We start from the raw sequence: 16,105 nt of genomic DNA, 5'->3' as shown, positions 1-16,105 counted from the left end.
GCGAACGGCATAATATTAAATTTGAACGAACCACCTGGCGTTACAAAAGCTGTCTTTTCTTTGTGAGTCAAATTCATAGGAACTTGCCAGTACCTGGATCGCAAGTTTACTGAAGAAAAATAAGGCGCCGAATGTAAGTAGTCGATAAAGTAATCGGTGCGAGGAAGTGGGTAGACGTCCTTCTTGGTTATAGAGAAGAGACGTCGGCAGTTGATACAGAACCTCCATGACCTGGCCTTTTTCCTAACGAATATAACAGGCGCAGCCCAGGCACTCAACGATTCTCGAGTAACGCAGGTGGTCAGCATCTTGTTGACTTGCTATGAAATGACTTTGCGCTCCGACGCGAAAACTCGGTAAGGATTCTGCCGGAGAGGATGCGCAGATCCGGCGTCAATCTCGCGACGAATGTGCGAGCTCAATATCTGAGTTCCGTGCGCCTTCTGTGCTAAATCAAATACTTTAACGTGTCTGGCCAACAATGTAACTAAAGCTCGGCGCTCCTACGAGGGAAGAGTCTTGCTAATCATTTTTAAAAACTCCGATTCTGTCACAGAGACACAGCAGGATCAGATTTGGCGCAGTTGCTTAGGGCTCCAATGCACATGCCACACTCCTGTTCAAGCAGGGCAATGCGTGTGTACACCGGGAGCATAACTGACTCGGCTGTACAGTGCACCACCCATAACTATAATTTTCCGCTAGCAAGCGATACAAGGCAGTGAGGCACAAACATGTTTTTCTTCACACTACGCAACGGCAACGGCTCAATCACAATGTCGAATGAACCTGTACTCGGGTTGGTGGTCGATCCATTATTAGCATGCTGGTCGTGGACCAAGGCGGCAGAGCAGAACCTTTTATTACATCGAGGTGGTCGCTTCGACAGGGAGGCTGCTGGGCGAGAGCCGACAACAGGACTTTCCCTGCTCCGCAGTTCAGTATCGCACGGCACTCTTGAAACGAGTAGATGCCAAGGGTAACGTCATGAGCGGAATGAGCAAGTGCTGCTACTTCTGCCTTGAGGGCCTTCCCAGCGACACACAGACACGGTACATACACCGACTAGACACAAAGACGCACCGCTTACTGCACGAAAAGTAGTAGGCTTGTCCCCTTAAAACGTAACTTTTCGGTAAAGTCATTTCCTAAAAACTAAACTCTTAACAGAAACAGCTGTTCTGGTGTCTATCAGAGCCATTGTGGGAAAATCGCCAGCAAGCACATTAACCTTCTTTTGAAACATTGAAACTTGTGGAGGCATGCTCCTGTGTAATGCGGTACGTCCAGTGACCTTACCTCCATCGGTCGCACAGGCTAGTTTCCCAGTGGCCGAGATGAAAGGTGCCGCTGGGACCACGGAGTTGGTGACTATCGCTTGCGCGTAGTAGGTGGCGTCAGGCTTCGCACAGAGACGGGAGGGTCACTACGGACGTTCTGCCGGTACACGGACTGCTAGGAACTTGAATCTGAAGGCCGGCTGCTATGATCGGGCAATTGGCTTTGCCGTGGGAATGTCGCAGATCGCTAGGAAAATGTCGTACGTGGGCGACTTCGCGTAGTGCAAAACTGGGCGATGTGTCCACGAACGCCGCACTGGTAGCACACGGGGCGTTCACGCGGCATACCAAAAGTCGCGGTATTGCGGGTGTAGCCGGCAGGCAGTTCGCAGTCTAGAACGAAATGAGACGGTCGACTGTTGTAGCTGCAACTGTCACGGTGCGAATAAGACGGCTCGACGTCACAGGCCATTGGTAATGAAACCCTTAGCCGACGCTCGCGGTTGGAGTGGCTGCGCTCGTCGAAACTAGTGCAATGGATAGTTGTGGATGGTATAGGACAATGCGCGTATTTAGCTTGCAGGGGAACAGAAGCATGCCGACGTAGTTCCTCGCGTACAACAAGACGAATGGTGGAGGAAATGTCAGCAGGTAGTGAATCAAGGGATACCTCGACGGTGGCGACCGTCGTGACGTTGGCCAGACGTCCAAACATCGAAGTGATGCAGCGTGTTTTAAGGGCCTCGAAGGTTATATTGATCTCGTCAGCTACTGATACCAGACTGTCCTTGTCGATGAGGAAGTGGCAAAAATCCTCGGCAATACCTTTGAGAACATGGCCCACCCTGTTTTCTTTCGCCATGTGGGCATCCACCGACTTGCATAGTTTCAGTATCTCTTCAATGTACATTCTGAGAGTTTCCCCAGTGACTTGGGCCCTCTGCGACAACGTCTGCTCCGCGCGTTTCTTCTTCGTTGCTGGGCCTCCAACGCATTTCCTTACTTCTTCCACAAATAGTTCCCAGGTTGTCAAAGTGTATTGATGTTTCTCAAACCATACTAACGCTGTAAAATCAAGGAATAACAAAACGCTAGACAACTCGCTAGCAACATACGGACCACTCATCCACGTCGTTGCCGGACTTTCCAGTGATGGTGCGCGGCTCCCTGTGGCGGTGAGGAGAGGCCCTCGCGGACGGTTGCTTGGTGTCTCCGTTTGAGTTCATTTCTTCAGTTAGTGGTGCCAAGTCCACCCGCAAGTCGACGGCAGCGGCAAAGCTAATACTGTTGTGCTTGCGTCGTTGGCAAACGGTGTCCCTCAGCTAGCACTAGGTAGTACGTGGTCTACCGCGCGCCTTTCACCACAGTTGTGACGATGTATCGCATTTACTTCTTCATCATCATCATCATCATCATCATCATCATCAGCCTGGTTATGCCCACTGCAGGGATGAGGCCTCCCCCATACTTCTCCAACTACTCCGGTTATGTACTAATTGTGGCCATGTTGTCCCTGCAAACTTTTTAATCTCATCCGCCTACCTAACTTTCTGCCGCCCTCTGCTACGCTTTCCTTCCCTTGGAATCCATTCCGTAATTCTTAATAACCATCGGTTATCTTCCCTCCTCATTACGTGTCCTGCCCATGCCCATTTCGTTTTCTTGATTTCAACTAAGATGTCATTAAATCGCCTTTGTTCCCTCACCCAATCTGCTTTTTTCTTATCACTTAACGTTGCACCTATCATTCTTCTTTCCATAGCTCGTTGCGTCGTCCTCAATTTAAGTAGAACCCTTTTCGTAAGCCTCCAGGTTTCTGCCCCGTACGTGATTACTGGTAAGACACAGCTGTTGTCAACTTTTCTCTTGAGGGATAATGGCAACCTGCTGTTCATGATCTGAGAATGCCTGCCAAACGCACCCCAGCCCATTCCTATTCTTCTGATTATTTCAGTTGATTGATTGATTGATTGATTGATTGATTGATTGATTGATTGATTGATTGATTGATTGATTGATTGATTGATTGATTGATTGATTGATTGATTGATTGATTGATGTTTAATGGCGCAAGGGCCAGGTATGGCCAAAGAGCGCCATGTCCTTGGTGATGTGTGTTCGCAGTGTGATTATGAGTTCTATGAAATTGGTGTGACGTGGCTGCAAAGGGGCCTAAAAGTAGTCGCGCTAAAGTGCGTAGAATCTGAATATTAAGATTATGGCGATGACGTATGGCGTGTGCTATGAACATTAAGATGCATTTAGTAAAAATAATAAGATGTGCAAAAATATATCAGGTTATAAGATATGCTAGAGCACTACTGCCTCCTTGGAGCCCTTGAAACACAAGGGCCTGGAGGCATGTGCTATATAGTTCAACTATCCCAGCGGCATCCTCTAAAGAGAGGAAGCGCTACGAATGCATTGGACTAATAACATGTAAGACCACATCTCTGAGGAAACCTAGAACTGTGTCTGTATTGAAAAGCGGTTCTGGGCCGAGAAACATTACAGGATGAAGAGGAATGTGCTGCGTGTATGCTAGGGAAAAATGTCTCATTCTCTCAGATTCGGCTTCCCGACACTCCAGAAGGACGTGGCGCACGGTGAACCTCTCCGCGCATCTACCACAGGTTGGTGGTTCTCTTCCAGTAAGTAGAAAATTATATGTGCCAAATGTGTGTCATATTCTGAGACGACAGAATAGGACATCTGTTCGGCGCGATTTTGTTGTAGAGGGCCAGAGTCTTAACTGTGGATTTATTAGGTGGAGCTTATTATCCGTTTCCCCGTCCCACATGCGTTGCCAGTGGGCCCGCAGCCTCTTTCGCAAGAAAGGCCTCATATCTGTGACAGGCACCTCAGCGGTAGGGTTAACGGCTTGCGATGCTCTAGACGTGGCCATCTCGTCCGCCAGAACATTGTCCTCGATGCTCCTATGGCCAGGCACCCAGCATATAATGATATGCTGGTTAGATATCTACGCTTTACACAAGATGGTGTACAGTTCGTTAAGTACTGGATTTTTGTGTCTATAGAGTGACATCAAGGCCTTCACGACGCTTAGGGAGTCTGTATATATCGCTTATTTTTGAAGTTTTGATTTTCTTATATGATTTACAGAAGGCAATACTGCGTAGGCCTCGGCCGTGAAGATACTGGTTTCCGGATGTAGTACACCAGATTCTGAAAAGGATGGGCCGAATGGGCAGCATAAGACACCCCGGCATTTGACTTCGAAGCGTCTGTGTAGAACTCTGCGCAGGAGTGCTTGTTCTGGAGTTCTAGAAAATGCATTCGGATTTCTATCTCTGGTGCGTGTTTTGTTACTTCTAAAAAGGATATGTCATATTCTATCAGCTGCCACTCCCAAGGTGGTAACAGCTTGGTTGGATGCATTAGGCGAAGCTCGAGGAGTGGGACACGCATTTCATCACTAAGCGCCCTCACACGAAGCGAGAAAGGCTGTCTTACAGAGGGACGGTTATGGAAAAGTGTAGTACATGTCATATCGTTAACAGTGTTAAAACATGGATGTTGATGATTGCAATGTATTTTCAGGAAATATGTAAGGCTGATGTGAGTTCTCTGTAGATGGAGGGACCATTCATTTGATTCCGCGTATAAGCTTTCAATCGGGCTTGTTCTGAAAGCGCCTATGGCTAAGCGGATACCTAGATGGTGGACAGGATCTAGGATCTTTAGTGTGCTCGGAGCGCCAGAGTTATACATGACGGCACCATAGTCCAATCGTGATCGAATTAGGGTCTTATAAACCTTCATCAGACACTTCCTGTCGCTACCCCATGTTGAGTGGGCTAGAATTTTAAGTAAGTTCATTGTCCTTAGACATTTTTCTTTAGGATATTTAATGTGCTGCATAAAAGTAAGCTTGGAGTCTAGTATAATACCTAGAAATTTGTGTTCTTTGTTGATAGGTATTTGATGTCCACACAGTTGAACACAAGGATCTGGAACCAGACCTCTCTGTCTAGTGAAAAGAACAGAAGAGCTTTTGTGGGGGTTGATTTTAAATCCATTTGTGTCTCCCCACATGGAAACCTTGTTCAAGGATTGCTGCACCTGTCTTTCGCATACTGTGAGGTTACAGGATTTGAAGCCGATTTGAATGTCGTCTACGTAGATGGAATAAAGAATGCCAGGTGGTAATGAAGCACGAAGCGTGTTCATCTTCACGATAAAGAGCGTACAACTAAGCATGCCTCCCTTGGGTACACCTGTTTCTTGCGTGAAAGGTCGCGACAATACGTTGCCGATTTTCACGCGGAAGATGCGATTCGACAAATAGCTTTCAATTATTTTCGACATATTTCCACAGATGCCAATTCCCGACAAGTCTCGCAGAATCCCGCAGCGCCATGTTGTGTCACACGCCTTCCCCATGTCAAGGAATATTGATAAGAAAAACTGTTTATGTAAAAATGCATCACGAATATATCCTTCAATACGCACAAGATGATCTGTTGTCGACCTGCCTTTCCTGAACCCACACTGATAGGGATCAAGTATATTGTTGAATTCTAGGAAATGTATGAGTCTGCGATTAATCATTTTTTTCAAAAAGCTTGCACAGGGAGCTTGTAAGGGCTATCGGGCGATAGCTTGCCTCCAGGGATGGGTCTTTCCCCTGCTTCAAAACAGGGACCACAATTGCTTCTTTCCATGTGTGTGGAAGGTATCCGGCAGCCCAAATAGTGTTGAAGAGTGCGAGTAATGTAACTTGTGTGTTAGTGTGCAAGTTTTTGATCATGTCATACATGACTCGGTCAGGTCCCGGTGCGGTGCTGTTGCATGAAATCAAGGCAGCTCATAACTCGGCAATACTGAATGGCCGGTTATACGCTTCGTCGTGTCTGCATTTACGTACAACTGGCTTAAGCTCTTCTACTTCTTTATACTTAAGGAAAGATTCAGAATAGTGTATTGAGCTCGACACACGCTCAAAGTGTTCCCTAAGAGAGTCTGCCTGGTCTTCCAAGGTATCCCCTTGGTCATTCACTAGAGGCAACGGATGGATTTGTTGCCCCTGTAGCATTCTCAAGCCATTCCCTACTTTTCTCGCCTGCGTGTATGAATTAATGCCGGAGAGGAACCTCACCCAGCTGTCTCGCTTTGCCTGACGCCGTGTCCGCCTCCCCAGTGGTTCAATTTGTTTAAAGATAATTAGATTTTCTGCAGTAGTTGATCTGCGCAATACGCCCCATGCCTTGCGCTGTCTCTTTCGCGCCTCTCTACAGTCTTGGTTCCACCAGGGAACACGTCTTCTTAGTGAACCACCATTCGTCTGCGGATTTGTAATCAATAATAAAACCGGTAAAACTTGCAACGGCATCATCTATAGTAAAATTATTTATAAAATCTGGTGGTAAATAAGATGATTCTTTAAAATGCTCCCAATCCGCCGGTGCTAATTTCCATCGAGGAATATGCGGAGGGTTTTCATGCAAAGTTATACGGTTTAAAATTACAGCGAAGTGGTCAATTTCATACAATTTGTTGATCACGGACCATTCTAGGTGAGGCAGAAGACAAGAGGAACCGATTGCTAAATCTATTGCTGAACATGTGTTGTGTTGGACACTGTAATACGTCGGCTCCTTCTTGTTATACAGGCACGCACTAGAGGTCAAAAGAAAATTTTCAATTAATCGACCTCTCGCGTCGCATCCCGAATCTCCCCACATCGTATTGTGGGCATTAAAATCACCCACGATTATGTAGGGGTCCGGAAGCTGATTAATTAGGTTATGGAAATCGGTTTTTTCCAAGTGATAGGCAGTATGTGTAAGGAGCACTCAGTCACCAGTTTGTTAAAAAGGATTGCCCGAACCGACACGGCCTCAAGGGGCGTCTGGAGGGCAATCTGTTGACAAGCTACAGATTTATCCGCAAATATTGCAACACCGCCGGAGGCGCAAGCCTTGTTGCGGCCTCGTTGCGATCGCCGCTTGCCATCCTGGATGCTTTATAACCTGTACCAAAAACTTGGGTAGGAGACTTGTACACGAGGAATGGTGAGATTGTTCGCACGGGTTTGTCTGATGTTTCGGAGTGCACTACATGGAAACGAGGAAAAGTTTCTTTTTGACGGGCGAAAAATTCGAAGACATCATCGGTGCGCCCCCTCTTGAGGGAGCGATCAGGTAATGGGGGGAAAGAAGAAGCCATAAGAGATTGTAATTTCGGCAGTAACGCCAGTCACCCACCGTGGGGACGTTGCAGGACCTGTGAACACAGCCTGCAAACGCAAGCTGTACATTACCACTATAACCAAATATGATATAACCTCGGTTGGTAATTCACACAAGGTTAACCCTTGCTGCCTGGAAAAATTGGAAGTAAAGAGAAGCCAGGAGAAGACAGGAAAGATGGAAAGTGTGAGAAAGACGAAGGTTGGACGGAGAGTGAGAGACAGGAAAAGGCAACTACCGATTTCCCCCGGGTGGCTTAGCCCGGGGGTGCCGTCTACGTGAAGCAGAGGCCAAAGAGGTGTGTTGCCTCCGCCGGGGGGCCTTAACGGTCCGAACGCCCGGCATCGGCTCAACCCCCAGAATCCCCCTTTCCCCGGACACGGCTAAGCCGCGCACGGTTAAGCGCGGGAGGGTCCAGCCCTCGTGTGCTCGGGTACGTGGTGTCGCAACACACCAAGCGCCTGCTGACGCAGGCGCCCCTGCGGGGATTATTTCAGTCTCATGATCCGGATCAGCAGTCACTACCGGTCCTAAGTAGATTCATTCCCTTACCACTTCCAGTGCCTCACTACCTATTGTAAACTGCTGTTCCCTTCCGAGACTGTTAAACGTTACTTTAGTTTTCAGCAGATTAATTTTTAGACCCACCCTTCGGCTTTGCCTCTCCAGGTCAGTGAGCATGCATTGTAGTTGGTCCCCTGAGTTACTAAGCAAGGCAATATCATCAGCGAATCGCAAGTTACTAAGGTATTCTCCATTAACTCTTATCCCCAATTCTTCCCAATCCGTGTCTCTGAATACCTCCTGTAAACACGCCGTGAATAGCATCGGAGAGATCGTATCTCCCTGCCTGACGCCTTTCTTTATTGGGATTTTGTTCCTTTCTTTATGGAGGACTACGGTGGCTGTGGAGCCGCTATAGATATCTTTCAGTATTTTTACATTTGGCTCGTCTACACCCTGATTCCGCAATGCCTCCATGACTGCTGAGGTTTCGACTGAATCAAACGCTTTCTCGTAATCAATGAAAGCTATATATTAAGGTTGGTTATATTCCGCACATTTTCGTATCACCTGATTGATAGTGTGATTGTGGTCTATTGTTGAGTAGCCTTTACGGAATACTGCCTGGTCCTTTGGTTGACGGAAGTCTAAGGTGTTCCCGATTCTATTTGCAATTACCTTAGTAAATACATTGTAGGCAACGGACAGTAAACTGATCGGTCTATAATTTTTCAAGTTATTGGCGTCCCCTTTCTTATGGATTAGGATTATGTTAGCGTTTTTCCAAGATTCCGGGACGCTCGAAGTCATGAGGCATTGCGTATACAGGGTGGCCAGTTTCTCTAGAACAATCTGCCCACCATCCTTCAACAAATCTGCTGTTACCTGATCCCCCCCAGCTGCCTTCCCTCTTTGCATAGCTCCCAAGGCTTTATTTACCTTTTTCCGGTGTTACCTGTGGGATTTCGAATTCCTCTAGACTATTCTCTCTTCCATTATCGTCGTGGGTGCCACAAGTACTGTATAAATCTCTATAGAAATCCTCAGCCACTTGAACTATCTCATCCATATTAGTAATGATATTGCCGGCTTTGTCTCTTAACGCATACATCTGACTCTTGCGAATTCCTAGTTTCTTCTTCACTGCTTTTAGGCTTCCTCCGTTCCTGAGGGCATGTTCAATTCTATCCATATTATACTTCCTTATGTCAGCTGTCTTACGCTTGTTGATTAACTTGGAAAGTTCTGCCAGTTCTATTCTAGCTGCAGGGTTAGAGGCTTTCATACATTGGCGTTTCTTGATCAGATCTTTCGTCTCCAGCGATAGCTTACTGGGATCCTGTCTAACGGAGTTACCACCGACTTCTATTGCACACTCCTTAATGATGCCCACAAGATTGTCGTTCATTGCTTCAACACTAAGGTCCTCTTCCTGAGTCAAAGCCGAATACCTGTTCAGTAGCTTGATCTGGAATTCCTCTATTTTCCCTCTTACCGCTAACTCATGGATCGACTTCTTATGTACCAGTTGCTTCCGTACATTCCTCAGGTTTAGGCTAATTCGAGTTCTTACCACCCTATCGTCACTGCAGCGCACCTTGCTGAGCACGTCTACATTTTGTACGATGCCAGGGTTAGCGCAGAGTATGAAGTCTATTTCATTTCTAGTCTCGCCGTTCGGGCTCCTCCACGTCCACTTTCGGCTATCTCGCTTGCGGAAGAATGTATTCATTATCCGCATATTATTCTGTTCCGCAAACTCCACTAATAACTCTCCCCTGCTATTCCTGGTGCCTATGCCATATTCCCCCACTGCCTTGTCTCCAGCCTGCTTCTTGCCTACCTTGGCATTGAAGTCGCCCATCCGTCTAGTGTATTTAGTTTTCCCTCTACCCATCGCCGATTCCACATCTTCATCGAAGCTTTCGACGTCTTGGTCATCATGACTGGATGTAGGGGCGCAGACCTGTACAACCTTCATTTTGTACCTCTTATTAAGTTTCACAACAAGAGCTGCCACCCTCTCGTTAATGCTATAGAATTCCTGTATGTTACCAGCTATGTACTTATTAATCAGGAATCCGACTCCTAGTTCTCGTCTCTCCGCTAAGCCCCGGTAGCACAGGACGTGCCCGCTTTTTAGCACTGTATATGCTTCTTTTGGCCTCCTAAATTCACTGAGCCCTATTATATCCCATTTACTGCCCTCTAATTCCTCCAATAGCACTGGTAGACTCGCCTCACTAGATAACGTTCTAGCGTTAAACGTTGCCAGGTTCATATTCCTTACTGTAGCTACGCGTTTACTCACAAGATAAAAAATGCAAAGGTATCGCTTAGCGATATGAGTCCACAGCACCGGGCGCGAGCCAGCCCAGCTTCGTTCTCCTCTTCATGCAAACTCCACTCGCACGTTTCAATGTAACAGATGCATTTGGTCATCTGTTGATTATTATCACATGACTGCGAGTTACCCTACCTATAAATGACATTTATGTTGTCTGAAGTGACTTTGACTTTAAAAGGATCTTATAAATGGCGGTAGGTGCCCTTGAAGCTAATTGATGGCGTATAATAATGGATTTGGATTGGCTGTCAGGTAGCCATTTTTTATGCGCTCAAATTTCTTAGCTTTCAACTCTTGCCCTTGGTGTAGTTGCCTAATGCATGCTCTCGCAGTCATTCACCACCATCGGTCTACGCGTTTTACTGAAAGTCAGCTTTCTTTTTTATTTATTTGGATCCTCAAACAGTGCCTAACATGAGGTCCAGGTCAAAGACCACTTGGCCTGACGAATCCTCGACCCCATCTACAGGTATACAGAAAACATAGTTACAGACTACATTAAACACATGCACCAGTTCGTGGAAACCGCATGCGATTCCGTGAAAGCTAACACGCAAAAAGTAGAAGCATAAGAAATACGGCATATAAACGGACATTACAGTTACCATCTGATACATCTGCAACAGTGGGAAAGTTTTCAAAGCTACCAACGAATAAAAACAATATAATTCATCTATTTATGCTTGAATGTCAGACGAAGCGAGGATATCTGGAATATACCATTTAGTCGCTAATTTAGTGGCTAGGTCTCTTTCCTGTGTGGCGCTGATTTACACATGAGAATGCTACACCGCTGCTGCATCATTTCTATGGTCGTTTCGAAAGCGTAGAAATATGCATATTTCTGATGGCCTTGTTGTTTGTGCAAGGCGATATGCATAGCCACAATAAACGCTATTTATTACCTCTGGTGAACGCTTTCAAGTGCTAATAATAATGGCTATCGGTAAAACACACCATTCCTTTATTTCAAAACCACCATAAGAGGCAAATTGTACTAACACCAACACAACTTGCTCATCGGTCGTCCCACCTTTAAAGCAGCACCGGTTTAGAGACTAATGAGTTGCAGGTGCTTCGTACCGTGGTTCGTGTACTTTTCCCTACGTATTGGCATGGAAAGGTTCAACGATCTTCGTTTGCACGCGCAAATTGTCTTAGTTTCTAAGCATATAAGCCCAGTGCTCAGCGATTGAAACGCAATGCTCATACCGCAGGCACCTGCCGACATTTTCGGACGCCGGGTGCGACTCTAGAGACACCGCGTCGACACGTTTTCGTATCCCTTGAAAGGCGGGAGTTTTCCTTTTGTAAACCTCGCTGCGTTCGGCTGCGCAGCGAGCCGCCCAGCACTGACCAGTGGCGCGGAAAACGCCCGCAGCGCCGCATGCACCGAGTATCGCCTTTCAGTCGGCAAGAAGTGTGCAAACAATGCCTTTCAAGCAAGATTAAACACATTTACGACATACGTATCTGGCTCTAGTTCACTAGTCATTAGCGTAACAAGCGCAAACAACAGAGACGTACTTATCTGCCGAAAACGTACAAATGACCAACTCACCGGGTAGGGGTTCATTAAGAACGGTCATACTAGAACCACGGGGGTCTCTCCTTCGGTACGCGTGCCTGGTCTCGCTGTCTCCGTAAATGTAAGCAAAGACAGAGTACCGTCCCGCACCCGTGAACTGTGTGAAGTATCTACTGTAGGTTCCGTCAATATCGCGTCCGTCGGGATCTGCGAATTTAGGGCAAGAGCTGGTGAACGCGCACACGGCATTCGCCTACACTTACACGCAAGCAAGTCCGTATACTGTAGTTATGCGACGTCGTTTGTAGCACAAGGTTACTTATCTATTCCGAACAACAGCAGGTCAATTTGGGTTCTTCCCAGGTATATAGGATATTTAGCGTCAGAAGTTTGTTACTGCCACGGTAATGGCACAATCATGGCGTATACATGCAGCCAGCGCCACCGTAGTGTCCTCCGTGATAAGTCTCGGTATTAACGTCGCAGAAGGAGTCAGATACATAGGCACTTCAAGGTCACGGAATACAGTGTGGATGCGAAAGCGATAAGTTTGGCAAAAAATTAAATTATGAGGCGTTACGTGGCAAAACCCCGATCTGATTACGACACAGGCAGTAGTGGTGGACTCCGGAAATTTAGACCACCCAGGGTTCTTTAGCGTGCGCCTAAATCTAAACAGACGGGTCTTTTCGTATTTCCCCCCCGTCGAAATGCGGCTGCCGTGGCCGTGATTCGATCCCGCGACCTCGTGCTACTAAGCCCACCACCAGGTAGTCACTAATCAACCACGGCGGGTCGACAAGTCAGGGAAGAGAGACTAGTACGTCATGGCATAACCTGGCATAACCGTCTAATCCCGAAGGGTTCTTTAGGTGTGAGTGAGGCACAGTCCGAATCAATTTACCGACAAATACTTTGAGAGCACAGAGGCGCTACTGTCGGGAGGTGTTTATGGGAGGCGCGAGCATAAGCGATTGGCTGGCATGATCGCTGTGGCTGGTGAGTGGATTTGCCTGAACAGCGCATCTCTGGCCTTAAATCGTCTCAAAATCATTTTACAAATAATAATGCAACGTCTCGCGGTGATTACGCGTGATCGCCCAGGCTAATTGCCTTGCTGTTTTCAAAAAGCTATATGACTGCTTGGAAATCCATAAAAATTAATTATTGTCAAATAAACGAAATTGAAGCTGTAAAATACAAAGATTCCATAAATACGCGAGGTATAACCACGGGTTCATGGTGGGGAATTGGTGGCAACGCCGGCGTTTCCTCTAACAAGTTTTGTCGCAAACACTACGACAGTCAATTCTGCTGTGAAAAGGAAAGAACAGAAACGAAGTGCAAAAAAGTGAGAAATTGTGTGGACGTACAATGACCCTATAATAATTACATTTAATTAATGAAAGGGTTCCAGTAATTAATAAATTATTAATTGATTTTTATATAATAACAATAAATAATTAATAATTAATTACTAATTATTTAATTAATTGATTGATTACTGGAGCCCTGGCAGTGTTGTGCATTACATTGTGTTCGAATGAATGTTGTCAGGTGAAGTAGCATCGGGTGGGTATAGCTGAAGTCCCTAGATTTTATCTAGGGACATTATCTAGGGACCTTAGGCATCGCGGGCATGCGCTGACTTAAGCGTAAGAGACAATAAAGTTGAAGCTGACTGGAACGGTTATCTGTCGATCTCATCTCGTCCTTGCTCCCGTGTTTCGAGACGCCTTTGCAGGCTGCTAGTTCTGCTCCGAGGCAACTGCCACCTCGTATGCCGCATCGATTCCATCGCGTCGCCCACGTGCATTCCTGGAGTACTCTCCGAGAAGCTTCAGCACGAGTCTTAAACCTTGCTACCGTCGTGAACGCTACATTCTCAACGGCAAAAACTGGGCAGTCTGACGAATGTTTCCGGGGCCTGCGAAGTAACCGTCAATGGAACGGACTAGAAGGGTTAACAACCGCCGTTTTACCGTTTTCTGAAAAATTTGCTGAAATGCAGGCGCGTAGCTACTGGCAGACGCCTATGGTTAGTCATGCTTCCTTTGACGTTATCGCGGTTGTGATAGGTGGAAATGTTTCAGAGATTACGTATAGCGCAAGAAAAGTGAAGCGATCTGATCACGCAAGGTAGTAGGTTTGCTTTGTCATGAAGCCAAGTGTGACTTCTTTAATTTCCTCGCATGTTAAACACAGCCTTCTCAGCAGCGTTTTTCACCGGAAAAATGTGGTTCAGTGCAATTTGAATTATTTTTTGCAAAACCGCGGTAAATAAATTGCGCCTGTGCTCTCTTCATATTTTATACTCTGCGGCAGCCTACCGTTGAAAAATTAAACATCTAGATTAGATGTGACAAAGTAAATAACCGAAAATTAGCAGGACTGCGGCAACTCAGAAACAACAAAAAAAAACATGTTACGTTAGCCATGTGAATACCACGTCAAAGAAATTATTTTTCATTTCTCTATGCTAGTCTCGTATGCCAACTTTTGATGATAACTGCTGCACCAAATTTGGCGATTACCCGCCGTGGTTACTCAGTGGCCATGGTGTTGGGCTGCTCAGCACGAGAACGCGGGATCGAAGCCCGGACAGGGCGGCCGTTTTTCGATGGGGGAGAAATGCAAAAAAACACCCGTGTACTTAGATTTAGGTGCACGTTAAAGAACCTCAGGTGGTCAAAATTTCCGGAATCCTCCACCACGGCGTGCCTCTTAATCAGAAAGTGGTTTTGGCACGTAAAACCCCATATTTAATTTTTATATTTTTTAATTTGGTGATTATAAGCTAAATACCAGAATCAATGACGCTGTACCACGGAGCAATAAAGGACGCGTAACGGTACCATTAGCATCTCCTCGCCACTGGATGTGGGTGTGAAAGATGTGCTTAAACCTAGTCGCCATGATGTGACATTCACGAGAGCCGCTGCGGGTGGCGTCCTTCCAGTTTCACTTCCCTATTCGGTTCCTCTGCGCGTTGACTCGTTCTCTGTGGTGAAACACTCGCGTGCATATTGTCTTTCTGCTTTTTTGGGGGGGGAAGGGGGAGGAGGCGGGGCCGGGGGACATCCACATGGCACCTTTCATTGCGATGCATTTTGCATTGACGCCAATTGTTTTTGACATGGATTTATATTGCCGTAATTAAAAGCGATGTGCTTAGCAAGTAGTTGTGTGCGAAACACTTAGCAGCAGTTTGAGATGCTGCAACTACGGTGAGTGTAGCACTGAGCATGTGCTCCGCGGTTTGTGCCGCTGTTTAATTAACCTCGCTGACGCCGACCTCGATCCCTGTATTTCCGCAATTAGGGTGCACGAACTTCACGGTGGCATCGCCAGATGGCGCAGAATGTCAAGAGGGAAGAGGAAGAGACGAGCCTGACTACTCTACGCGCTTCATAAAAAACTGCGTTTCGGCTTTTCGCATATTTAGTCATTGTAGAAGACTTGTAGCCATTTTCTTCTTTTTTCATGTCTAGGAAAACAAGTTTGTGGTACAGAAATTTATCAACGTCAGCGTAGACAGCAAATATTTTTCTTTCGACGAAAGCTGCGCTGCTTGTGGTGGCGCGATACACAATTTATGACTTCGGTGCAACCACCGGCAGGGACACAAAATTGACCTCAGTGTCCGGGGATTGACCCTAATGCCGGCACTAATCTGTTCGATTCATCTGAATAGGACACAGTTATTGTCTTTGGCTTTCCTGCATTCGACATGACGAGGATGCCAAACAGGTGCCAAGAAGCTCGGGCGGTGAGACACAGGGGTACCTGACCAATTTTACTAGGGCTAAGCGTGTCCGCCATTGAGACAAGTTCAGGAGCCTCAGCAATTTATGATTGCAGCAGGCTTGAGCGGCGCATGACGTTCCCGGGCACCATCGTACAAGGGGGGGGGGGGGGGGGGGGGGGGGGCGTCATTTCCGCAACCTAGTACTAAAATCTCCAGTGAAAAAAAAAAAACCTACCCACCACGAATATGGAGCGAAAAACAGCTGCAGCATAGGTTTAAAAACTAAGATTTCTAGAGTGCCCATACATGAAACTGAAACTGAAACGCCATTTCTGTACCCGAGGTCCCATACACCCTTCGCAGCGCGCGCAAAACATTTCACGTACGCCACCGTGGTTGCCTCCGTGATACAGCCTACCGGACAGTTCGAGGAAGCTGGGCGACATTAGTTCAAATACCACAGCATTGAGCATCCCTGTTAGCACA

General features: G+C 46.7%; 1 protein-coding gene across 1 annotated transcript in view; it reads right to left on the bottom strand.

Annotated features, from left to right (window-relative positions):
- Positions 1 to 10,741: 10,741 nt before the first annotated feature.
- LOC126527804 (calcium-activated chloride channel regulator 1-like) overlaps positions 10,742 to 16,105 on the bottom strand; it is a 33,030-nt gene continuing 27,666 nt past the window's right edge. Inside the window, exons 8-9 of the mRNA XM_055068929.1 lie at positions 11,905 to 12,078; positions 10,742 to 10,806 (exon numbers count right to left, since the gene is read on the bottom strand). Coding sequence (XP_054924904.1) covers positions 10,742 to 10,806; positions 11,905 to 12,078 — 239 coding nt within the window. The remainder of the gene's footprint in view (positions 10,807 to 11,904; positions 12,079 to 16,105) is intronic.

This window comes from Dermacentor andersoni, chromosome 9 (assembly GCF_023375885.2).
Source record: "Dermacentor andersoni chromosome 9, qqDerAnde1_hic_scaffold, whole genome shotgun sequence".
NCBI classification, from domain to species: domain Eukaryota; kingdom Metazoa; phylum Arthropoda; class Arachnida; order Ixodida; family Ixodidae; genus Dermacentor; species Dermacentor andersoni.
The sequence above is the reverse complement of the archived record's forward strand: the minus strand, read 5'-3'. Positions and strand labels throughout refer to the sequence as shown.